Source organism: Rhea pennata, chromosome Z, assembly GCF_028389875.1.
Source record: "Rhea pennata isolate bPtePen1 chromosome Z, bPtePen1.pri, whole genome shotgun sequence".
In the NCBI taxonomy this organism is placed as follows: Eukaryota; Metazoa; Chordata; class Aves; order Rheiformes; family Rheidae; genus Rhea; species Rhea pennata.
The window spans coordinates 82,052,248-82,063,969 of NC_084702.1; the positions used below are offsets into that span (position 1 = coordinate 82,052,248).

Here is an 11,722-nt window from a genome sequence, read left to right on the forward strand (position 1 = left end):
GAGCCAGCTCCTAGTGTCCACACCTACAGGCAGAGATGCCCTACCTGTGTTACCAGTTGTGGGCCACGGTATTGGTCTCCGTTTGGGGAAGACCTTTCCAAATACTGGGTTATAGAAGGTGCACATACAGCACGGCCAATAGGCCACAGAAAGCCGAGAATAACATTGCTATGGAACAAGTCTCTGGAAATTCTGCAGTTACTGGGACTGACTGTGGGTGGGTACCAGTCTGTATCACGGCAGAGCCATCTGATTGCCTCAATTCAGACAACTCACCTTGCAGGTCAGTGACGAGCAAGCTCCCATTGGTCTTCTCATACACCCAGTGCTGGAAGGTGCAACACTTCTGGCCAGCCTCTGAGTCTCTTCTCAGGAAACTGATTTCCTTGCCATCCTTGACAGAGTATTTCACAAATTCCCCAATCAGCTCCTCCTCCACTGTGGCATAGGGGATGTTATTTGCAGGGCGATGAACAAGAAAAATAGGAATGATCCTGAAATAAAGGGATAAAAACTCCTAAACCTCACTGAGCTCTGTCAATAAAGAAGTAAGAAAGAGACATTAGTCTGGCCATTGGTCTCAGAGAATGAATAAACAGTTACCAAGTCTAAACCAATCTGGGAGACATCCGAGTAGGACTCGGATCTTCTAGGTGCTCTAGAAGATGATCACATTCTGTTTTATGTTTTATTTCTTTGTATTATTTAGTCAGGTCTAAACTTACAATTTTCAGAGTGTAATTTCTAACACTGTCCTAGTATGTCCCAAAACCTAAACTCTGCACAATACAAGATGCCTGCTCATTTTGGAGTTTTAACTGCTCATGGTTTTAACTGCTCAGTTGGACTCACCTTTCAGAGGTTTTAGGCACCTGCAAATTCTATCCACTGCAGAAAAAGCTTTGCCCAAGACCAGTGTAAATGGAAGATTTCTTAGAATAGACTTCTAAAACCTGACACATCCAAAATTAGCAAACAGTTTTATAATGAAAATACAAAGCAACTATTTTGCCAAGCAGTAAAAAGAAACAAGAATGTCTTTGGAAGATCATAAGATTCTCAGGACAAAGTGGTTCAAGGGAAGATCTGGAATCTGAAGATTCTTGGACTTTGACAAAGTTTGGATCCAGGTCAGAAGACTTCAACTAATTCTGAATGAAATTTTCAGGAAACTGCAAACTGGAAAAAAAATCACCTAATTTTATTCACTTAAAAATTGAGCTAGTTTAGCCAGAAAGACTTGCAAGTTTTCTAGGAATCTAGACTAGGTCCATTTATAGGTAAAGATGCGCCATGCCAAACACTCGTATCCAAAAAAAAAAAAGAAAAAAAAAAAAGTGTGTTTGGAGTTCCCAGAGAGGAAGACTAAATGTGAAGTGAGAATGACAACAGTCTGGAAGGAAGTACCTGTCCCACTGGTAACATGAACTTCTTGATTAACAGAACTCTTGTTGACTGGAAAGCAGTGTGCTGCCTTGCCAACAGTCTCCTGCTCCTGCTTACACTGGAATAACTCAGCATTCTCACCAGGCAGCACTGATACTACAATATAAATTTCCCAAATTAAAACCTTAGATGTAATAATGAAAGGAGAAATGTGACATCAGTGTGCATGAGAGTGAAATTAAATACTGCTTTGAGATAATGTCATTTGGAAGTCTTTTTGTCAGCTGGAGTTTGTCACAGAACATCACCATATTTTATCAGCTAGCTCACAAAAGCTCCTGGCACTGCCTCAGAACAAATGGGAGAAATGACTGTCATCAGTTTTATATGAAACAGGTTTCTAGTTACTTCTTTCCTTGCAAACAGCCTTATCTCTTACAGCAATACTGCCAAAGGGGTGCTATAATTACTGCCAGAAATACATTTACACCAGAGAAGCCAGATTCTGGAAATAGCAGAGTCATGAATGAACAGAGGTGCTGTACATACATCTAAAGGAGGTCTAGAAGATTTAGTCGTGGGGCAGAGACCCACACATAACCAGAATACTCCCTTATAAGTCTTCTAGTCCTATCCCACAGTCAAGCTTTATTGACATTATTAATCTGTTCATGATTAGGATATTTTACCATTACTGTCCCAGTTCAATTGGTACAAATGGCCTTTGTACTGGTAGAGCTTTTCTAAGTAACAATCAGCTCGAGACTAGGTACTTGTCTACTACTAAACTAACCTGCTCACTCAAAGGATGATATCACCTTAGCTCTACCAGTATCCTTAAAATTATCGGCTTATATTAGCAGACATGGCTTTGTTACCTTCACATTTATAAACACTGAAAGGAAAAAAAGTGGGCCACTGGTTAACGAAAGTGTTAGTTGTGCTCCATGGTGAAAATACAATAATAACCTTAAGGCCACAGAATCACTCTGTCTCCCTTCCAGTCCTTTATAAATGTCTAGCTGCCATGACAGTGACTGTTACAGTGCTTTCTCTTTCCTTTTCTTACCTTTCTCATACAATCAAAAATGAGCAGATAGCCTAGGGCTGCAGCCTTAAAATTAGCACGAGAATGTGGAGGACCTTTCTCTTGCTCAGCAAAGCCTCTCTATTTCTCTTATAAAATGTTGTAAGCAATACACCTTCCTTTAAATACAAATTTGCTCTGACAAGGGCTGGGTAGAAGAAAGCAAACCAGCCTTGAAGTTTTGCAATTAAAAAGCAACACAAAACATGCATATGCATGCCTCTCTTCTCTTCCCAGGCTGCTGTCTTCCAGCCAGTTGTTTCAAATAATGCAACCAGATCTGAAGTTTCCATGTGTCTGCTCTTTGCACCAGACGTCTAGCTTCTGCAGTGTGTGTGTATGCTCTCCTATCAAAATTAGAGGTTATATCCTGTATGTACAGAAATTTCTCAAATAGAAATTTTGCCACAAGCTACATAATTCCAGAAGGAAGTCTGACTTCCACAAATATTTACCTAAAAGAATTTACCACTAGTTCTAGTTCTAAAAAGGTTTCTTTAAGGAAACATTCCAGAGGTTGATTTTAAGTGCTGCTGACGTGACTTATTTGGAAAACCTTTGTAAGTGTCAGCATAGAATTATTAGAGCCACAAGGTTTTTGCCCACATTTTACTGCAGAATTACAAAAAACTCCCACTGAAAAACGTATGAAATACGGTTTTGAAAATACAATACCAGTTAGAATCCTTATGTGGGAACTCTTTTTTTTTCCTCTGATGAACCTCCTGTCACCAAACTGACAATTTTATCTAAGTGCTGCAAAGAAAATAAAGCAGCCATACTGAGCATGCATACAGCACACAAAATACCCAAATGGAATCACTCCAGCCTTCCTCTTCCCTTCTAGTGTTGTGTGAAACAGCTGCCACTGTGAATGACATGGATATAAATTCTCCTAATTAGTAAAGAGGGAAAGATATAGTGCAGATATCAAAATCGCATGCTGTATTTGATTAGCAAAAGCTTAGCTTTTTGCAGTTTGAGTCAAGGCATTAAAATGTCCTGTGGATAGGATCTCCAGGACAACTAACTAGAATTTTCTATGGAGGCTGCTGAGAACAGTTACTTCTAACTTTTTTTTTCAGTGATTCAGTGCAGCTGAGAAGATCTTGTGTCATCTAGAAGGAGAGGCAGATTTAGTCTGCTGTCAAGCATGTAGGTCTTATCCTTGAAGCAAGGTAGGCGGAATTTCAATCATCCTTTGCAAATTCAACTCTACATGGTAGCCTGACACCAGAACAGCAAATCCTTTGAAAAAGATCTCTTACTAAACCCTCAAGGTGTCATTTCCCAGCCTCAGGGGCAGAGATGAGTCTATACTCAGCTATTTGCCTGATGCACCCGTATGCGAGAAATGGAAAACTTCTGATATGAAATAAAACAATTCATCTTTTGAAAAATCCAGAACGAGAGCCAAGCTTTCTGGCTTAAGCTCTCTTTGCTTAGAAAATCTGCCTAAGAAGTGATTCATATAAGCTTTAGAATGATATCTCTCAAGATTTTATTTTTACTGGGAAGTTGAAAGGCTTGGCTTATCACCTAGTGTTATTAGGTGATACTACTGGTATCACATACTGGTGTTACTTTATTAATATGAGTAATTTACTCTCAATGTATATCAAAATCAGGGCTTTCGCTCTTACATCTCTGCTACTTACTCTTTACTCCTTTTTCTCTTTTTCTAATATGAATGGAATTGATCTTGCCATCTTGATACCTGATATTATTTTGATTATGCCTCCTTTGTATCACTGTTCTTAAGATCCTTCCTCTCTAGAGGTCACTCCTAGCAGTCAGCAGGCAGGTGTGCCAAGGATAACATATACATATATGTGTGTGTGTGTGTGTTTGCGTACATATACTCACTCTGGTACTTCTCCAAAGCCTTCCAAAGGTTCAGCCTCTGCAGCATATATCTTCGCATACTCTCTTGCAGTATTTTGGATATAGCATTCCTACATTACAAACAGATATGCCTATGGAATATTACTCAAAACATTTAATGGATCAGCTGTTTGAACATTCGAAAAACAGCTTTTCCCCCAAACTCTTGCTTGAAGAGGACAGGGAAACCTTACCTGCAGTGCTAGTTTGTAATTCTTTTGAACTAGATCATCCTTGCTCTTGGTCCCATACATGATAGCACTGTGCACTTTGAGAACGCAGGGGTGGCCAGGACTAAACACCGGCACCAGGCCTTGCATCACTTTGCTGCGGAATGCTTTCCGGTGCATGCCTTCCCCAAAGTGAAGCTCTTCTGTAGCAATTATTCCATGCAGGTTCCCACCAAAATAGCTATCACTGATGAAATCTTCTCTGAACATGAGCTGCATGAATTCAATTTCTTCTAGACCTAAAACACAATGCCACTTTGTTCTGCACCATCCTTCTGCAGTCAGCAGGGAAAGGGGTGCACATGGGAAGAGAAACGGATCTCTGCATTGAGGATTAACGAACAAGCTCTCAGGAAATGGAACACACAGCTTCACGTGTGTTAGGATAGTGCTGGGATTCTGCCCCCTTGATGTAGCTTGTTTTCTGTATTGTCTAAAGTCAGCATGGAGAAAGGGGGCAGTTCACGTTCATAAGCAGAGAATACAGAAGGTATCAGAAAAACTGGAGGAAAAAGTCACAAAAGCTGATCTAAAACCTACTAATACAGTTGTAAATTGGCGCTTCACAGAAATGTGAAGCAAGTCAAGCTGCCTGAGAACTAAAGAGGAGTTGAGGGAATACAGTGATCCTTCCAACTCTCTGTGTTTTGGTAAAGGCAGAGACAGTAATAAAGCTAATGTGCAGCAGTGTATGTAGCTATGAATCCAGAAGTAAAATACAGCTCTGTGACCAATTTGCACAAGTTAATTTCAGAAAGCTTCTCTGAAATTAGCCTGGATTTTCAGAAAAGCCTGAAGAAAGAAGGGTATTGCTGATACACCCAGAGCTTGTTTTAGCTTTCAGCTTGGAGCTTTTTCAGGGAGGGATTCTGCCAACATGCATTTTTAAAGGCAGTCAGCTGAGGTCCTGGTCCTTACTCAGTGCTACCATAATGAAAACCTCCCTCTCGCAGTACAAACCACATTCACTAGACTAGCTCCAGTGCTGCAGACTTGCATGTTAAAGTGTTTATCTCTTTTCAATCTGGCAAGCACCAGCTTAAGAATAGATTCATTAGAAAAGGCAGAAAAAAGAGGAAGATTTTTTATTTCATATGTGGTTTTGAATCAGAACTACGTTTTTATAAATTACCATGCCAAATTCATTCATAGAGCAACTGTATGAATTTGACTGATCTCTAAATTCTGGATAATTTTGTACGGTAATCTTTTTCTACTCTCCCTATGTGGATTTTGAATGTACCACTAGCATAAAAATTCATGCCTAAGTTTGTCACAGCTGAAATAAAGCAAGAGGAGGACCAGGGAAAATGTGGGCCCGCCACTGAATGGGGCGGGGGCCCTGGTGACAGGGGGTGCAGAGAAGGCAGAATTACTGAATGCCTTCTGTGCTTCAGTCCTCACTGCTAAGGGCAGCCCTCAGGAATCCTGCAGCCTGGACGTGAGGGAGAAAGTCTGGAGAAGGGAAGACTTTGCTTTGGTTGAGGAGGAAAGGATTAGAGACCTTCTGGGCAGGCTAGGCATCCTCAGTACCCATGGGCCCGGATGGGATGCACCCACGGGTACTGAGGGAGCTGGCAGATGTTGTTGCCAGGCCGCTCTCCATCATCTTTGAAAGGTCCTGGAGAACTGGAGAGGTGCCTGAGGACTGGGAGAAAGCCAGTGTCACTCCAGTCTTCAGAAAGGGCAAGGAGGAGGACCCAGGCAACTACAGGCCAGTCAGCCTCACCTCCATCGCTGGAAGGGTGATGGAACAGCTCCTTCTGGATGTCATCTCCAGACATACGGAGGAAAAGAAGGTGATCAGGAGCAGCCAGCATGGATTCACCAAGGGGAAATCCTGCTTAACCAACCTGATAGCCTTCTCTGATGGAATGCCTGGCTGGGTAGATGAGGGGAGAGCAGTGGACGTTTTGTACCTTGACTTCAGCAAGGCTTTTGACACTGTCTCCCGTAACATCCTCCTGGGCAAGCTCAGGAAGTGTGTGTTGGACGAGTGGACAGTGAGGTGGATTGAGAACTGGCTGAAAGGCAGAGCTCAGGGGCGTCATCAGTGGTGCAGAGTCTAGTTGGAGGCCTGTGGCTAGTGGCGTCCCCCAGGGCTCAGGACTGGGTCCCATCCTGTTCAACTTCTTCCTCAGTGACCTGGATGAGGGGACAGAGTGCCTCCTCAGCAAGTTTGCCAATGATACCAAGCTGGGAGGAGGAGCTGACACACCGGAGGGCTGTGCTGCCATTCAGAGAGAGCTGGACAGGCTGGGGAGCTGGGCAGAGAGGAACCTCCTGAGATTCAACAAGGGCAAGTGCAGGGTCCTGCACCTAGGGAGAAACAACCCCAGGCACCAGTACAAGCTGGGGGCTGCCCTGCTGGAGGGCAGCTCTGCAGAGAAGGACCTGGGAGTGCTGGTGGACCATGAGCCAGCAATGTGCCCTTGTGGCCAGGAAGGCCAATGGTGTCCTGGGCTGCATTAGGAAGAGTGTTGCCAGCAGGTCCAGGGGGTTGATCCTGCCCCTCTACTCAGTCTTGGGGAGGCCTCATCTGGAGAACTGTGTCCAGTTCTGGGTTTCCCAGTCCGAGAGAGACATGGAGCTACTGGAGAGAGTCCAGCGCAGGGCTGCGAGGATGATCAGAAGGCTGGAGCACCTGCCCTGTGAGGAACGGCTGCGAGAGCTGGGCCTCTTCAGCCTGGGGAAGGGAAGGCTGAGGGGGGATCTGATCAATGTGGACAAGTACCTGAAGGGAGGGTGTCAAGGGGACGGGGACAAACTCTTCTCAGTTGTCCCGTGTGACAGGACAAGAGGCAACGGGCAGAAATTGAAGCACAGGAAGTTCTGCCTGACCGTGAGGGGGAATTTCTTCCCTGTGAGAGTGACGGAGCCCTGGCCCAGGTTGTGCAGAGAGGCTGTGGAGTCTCCTCCTCTGGAGATCTTCAAGGCCCACCTGGATGCAACCCTGTCTACCATGCTCTAGGTGACCATGCTGAGCAGGGGAGTTGGACTAGATGATCTCCAGAGGTCCCTTCCAACCTTACTGATTCTATGATTCCATGATTCTAAGATTATGGATTTCACAGCTTTAAATTACCACAGAAATATAAATGGATCAAAAATAAAGTAATAAATAAAGAAGTGGTTAAGCACTGTGGAAAAAAAGAACTGAAAAATTCTAACTGCACTTTAAGTCTCTCTTCAAGGAGAGTCTTTCTTCAACATTTCAAGGAACTTCAATGGAAAAGATAAACAGGAGCAGAGAAGCTGTACATTACACAATAATGAAATCTTTCCATTTCCCCTTTGTAGTAACCTCCGGTTCAGACTATGTAAACGACTGCCTCTCTTTGAAGCATAGAGCAAGCAGCGCAAATATAAAGCTAGAATTAAAATGCTCTTACCTCCACCTACTATTAAACAAAAGTTATACAGTGCTGCTAAATGAAAAGTCCTGTCTTTATTTTAAAGATGAACTAAATGTTTAATTTTATTCTTGAAGAAAGAAAAATCAATTGGCTGAATGAAGCACTGGACTAGTACAATGTGTTCAGAAATGATAAACCAATTTGCAATGTACTATCTTTAGTTGCAGCACATCAAGACATATGCCGAGTGTGATTAAAGACAAGATAACACATGGGGAAAGTATTCCAAATCTTAATGTCTGCCTTTCTTTTGGAGTAAAGTTACATAGCAGATGACTTGCAAAGACCATGTGTTCAAACACCACTGGCAAGTCTGTCTGCCAAAAGAGCTTTATGGGCTGCGTGTGCGTGTGTGCGAGTAAGTCTCTGTGTGATGCTGTGCTATCTCACTGTTTACTATATGTGAAGTGCCAATGCATCAAGTTAACGGAAAGTTACACAGACAGCCCAGTTCAAATCAATAGTCTGTCACAGCGTGCGCTCTATCCCTCTGCACAAACTAGTCTATCCTACAGGAAGGTACTTCACCTATGAAACTCTCACGAATTAAAAGGGAATTTCATCTTTGATAACACAGCAAAGTTTAGTGCAGAAAGGGAAAGATATCCAGAAAAATACAGCACTGATTCAACAGCTTTGAGGGATTCCCACAGTTTCCCTTGGGGTGATTGTCAAAAGGTTGCATATAGTTTGTAGACCAGTCACATCTTTGAGGTATTTTCATCATTGGGCTTCTGCCTGTAAACAAAAAGTGGTGAGATACTATAGCTGTAGTCCAGAGGTGAGTATCTCTATGATTTAAAGAAATTAAAAATCCAAATCTAGATCTGAAACAAATTCAGTATTCCTTAAATTGCTTTTCTCTCTTGAAGTATATCTTTTGTTTAAAGTGAAAATGCACCTCATGTAGACAGAGAAAAAGGCTTATGTTTTCAGAGCTGCCTGAGAATGGAGCAACTGATAAAACATGTTGTCCTATTGTATCTGGCTGTGTGCAAAACAGAGTGTAGTAAACACAGTGCGTTCTGAGGGCAGTGCCAGCTTTGTGAATGCATACATTTCATTTAAGAGAAACTCTCTTGAAAAAATGTGCCACAAAAATGTTTTCTTAGTCCTAGAGCAACCAGTGTTGCATCCATCAGAAAATGGAGTTGAGACACCCAAGGAATGTCAAGGGCAACAATAAGAGCTTCTAGTGCTTTATCAGTAGCAGAAGGCTGAAAAAGGAAAATGTGGGTGGGTTGCTGAATGGAACGGGTGATTCAGTGACAGCAGACACAGATAAGGCCGAGGTGCTCAATGCCTTCCTTGCCTCAGTCTTTGCTAACAAGGTCTCACAGGCCTCTATGCTCAGTGACACGGTTCAGGGAAGACAAAAATTACCAGCACTGCATGAGAATCAAATCCAGGATTACTTAGAGAACTTGACCCATGCCAGTCCCTGGGACCAGATAAGGACATGCTCTGCCTGAATGCTAAATAACAAATGGAATACCACAGGGGTTAAATCTTAGACCTTTCTCTTTTACATCTTTATCAATGACCCAGAAGAGGCAACAGAGCGCCTGCTCACAAAGTTTGAGGATGACACTGACCTGGGGAACAGTCAATATGCTGAAGTGCTGAGCTGCCTCCCAGAGTGACCTGGACAAGCTGGAGGAATGGGCTGACAGGAACCTTAAGAAATTTCACAAGGACAAATGTAAATACTGCATCTGGGAAGGAAGAACCCCTTGAACGATACAGCCTGGCTGGGGAGTAACTCTGCTGAAAGGGCTGAGGGGGCCTTGGTAGACAGAAGACAAACATGAGCCAGCAGTACACCTTGACAGCAAAGGCAGCCAAAAGCATCCTGGGCTGTGTCAACAGAAGCACAGCCAGTAGGTCAAGGGAAGTGACCTACTGAGTCTCCTACTCAGCCCTCATTAGACCACAGTTCTGGGGCCCCCAATACAGGAAAGACATCAACCAACTTGAACAGACACCTAGAGGGCCAAAAAGACGGCCAGGGGACTGAAGCACTTGCCCTATGAAGAGATGGTGAGGGACTGGGGTTTGTTTAGCCTGGAGAAGGGAAGGCTTTGAGAGTCCTAGCATATTTACAAGTAGGTCATCAAGAAGACAGGGCCAGGCTCTACACAGTGGTGCATGGCAGAAGGATAAGAAACAATAGGCACAGGCTGACAAAACAGAGGTTCAGGCTGGATACAAGGAGAAACTTTTTCATAAGGACAGTCAAGCTGTGGAAGAGGTTGCCCGAAGATATTGCACAGGTTTTCAACAGCTGACTGGATAAAGCCCAGAACAAGCTGATCTGAGCCCATAACTGACCCTGCTTTCAGCAGGAGATGACCCCCTGAGGTCCCTTCCAACCTGAATTATCCAATAATCCTTTGAACTGACAAGAGAAAAAGACAAGAGTTATGATTCACGGCAAGCTAGATGACTCAACATGAAACTAATTACACCTCTATAGTCTAGTCATTTGCTGCTTTACTGGAGTTCACTGTAACTGTCTATGTGTGTCTGTCTATTCACTTTTCTTATTTAGAGGGTTCAGACTTCCATGTCTGAAATGCTCCTCAGCATTAACAGACCATCATTAGGACAATCTTTGATATAGTAAAACATATTCACCCACTTTTGCAATAGAAATAAAATATCTTGGGTCAAATTCACCAAGGCAATGCAGCTGCTTAGTAGCTCCTGATAACACGAAACAACTGTAAACTCAATTTAACTGGGTGGTAAAAGGAAGATTTGAAAATAGTTTGTAACAGCAAATCAAAACCTAACTGAGTGAATCTGGTCCTTTATGTTCAGAAAGCTCAGAAGTGAAAATACTGCTAATTATTTTGATCATATTTTTACATCCTTTGTATCATTTGGAAATCAGAAGGAACAAAGATTTAAGCATATATTTAAGCAAATGTGTACTCACCTTCAAAATTCTGAAAACTTGACAGATGTTCCAAGACTACAAGGAAGCAAAAAGAAAGGGACGTTGTAGTCAAAAAATATGAATGGAAACTGCCATTGTTATTATTATCTATTCAAATTATAAATTGGGACTTACCTTCAGAAGTCAGATTAAACTCAGTAGTCACCTTCCCATAATTATTCTTCAAACAGCAATAATACATTCCCTGGTCCTTGTTACTAGCTTTAGCTATTGCCAAAGAGATGGGAGAGTCGTCCTGGGCACTGGAAGAGAAGATGTTAATTTTTCACGTTAATACTTTTAAAACATCTTTCCCGATTATTCCATACATCTCTCCTTCTGTCCCTGGAATTTCTGCTCATCACTGCAAAGATTGATTCAAATGTGATGCAAGTAGAAAAGGTATTTTATTTCACTTCAGTAAGAAGCATTCAGCCTCTTAAGTGTTGTACAATAGATGTTCCTGTTACATCCTAAAAGAAAAATGTATCCATAAAATACACATAATTATTAAATCACACCAAAAGGCATTCTAATATTCATATCAAAATCACAGGGAAATATGTAAGATATGAACAGATAAAAAAATCTTGTATGCTGTCTCTCAATTCTGAGTGAAATCTAAGATGATATGATGGATGTTTTCCTGTTGATATTTAGAATATTTGGAATAACTCTGCATGGGAACACTTGGGAACACCAAGTAGTAGCAGGAGGCATGGTTTCATACGACAGAAAGCAATAGCATTATACTGACTAATATTGAGGCCTGATCTTG

General features: G+C 42.4%; 1 protein-coding gene across 1 annotated transcript in view; it reads right to left on the reverse strand.

Annotated features, from left to right (window-relative positions):
* The window catches only part of ALPK2 (alpha kinase 2), a 42,606-nt gene that overhangs the window by 12,255 nt on the left and 18,629 nt on the right, over nt 1-11,722 (reverse strand). The window contains exons 4-8 of the mRNA XM_062599597.1: nt 11,080-11,207; nt 10,945-10,980; nt 4,552-4,826; nt 4,340-4,428; nt 277-494 (exon numbers count right to left, since the gene is read on the reverse strand). Of these exons, the coding sequence (XP_062455581.1) occupies nt 277-494; nt 4,340-4,428; nt 4,552-4,826; nt 10,945-10,980; nt 11,080-11,207 (746 nt within the window). The remainder of the gene's footprint in view (nt 1-276; nt 495-4,339; nt 4,429-4,551; nt 4,827-10,944; nt 10,981-11,079; nt 11,208-11,722) is intronic.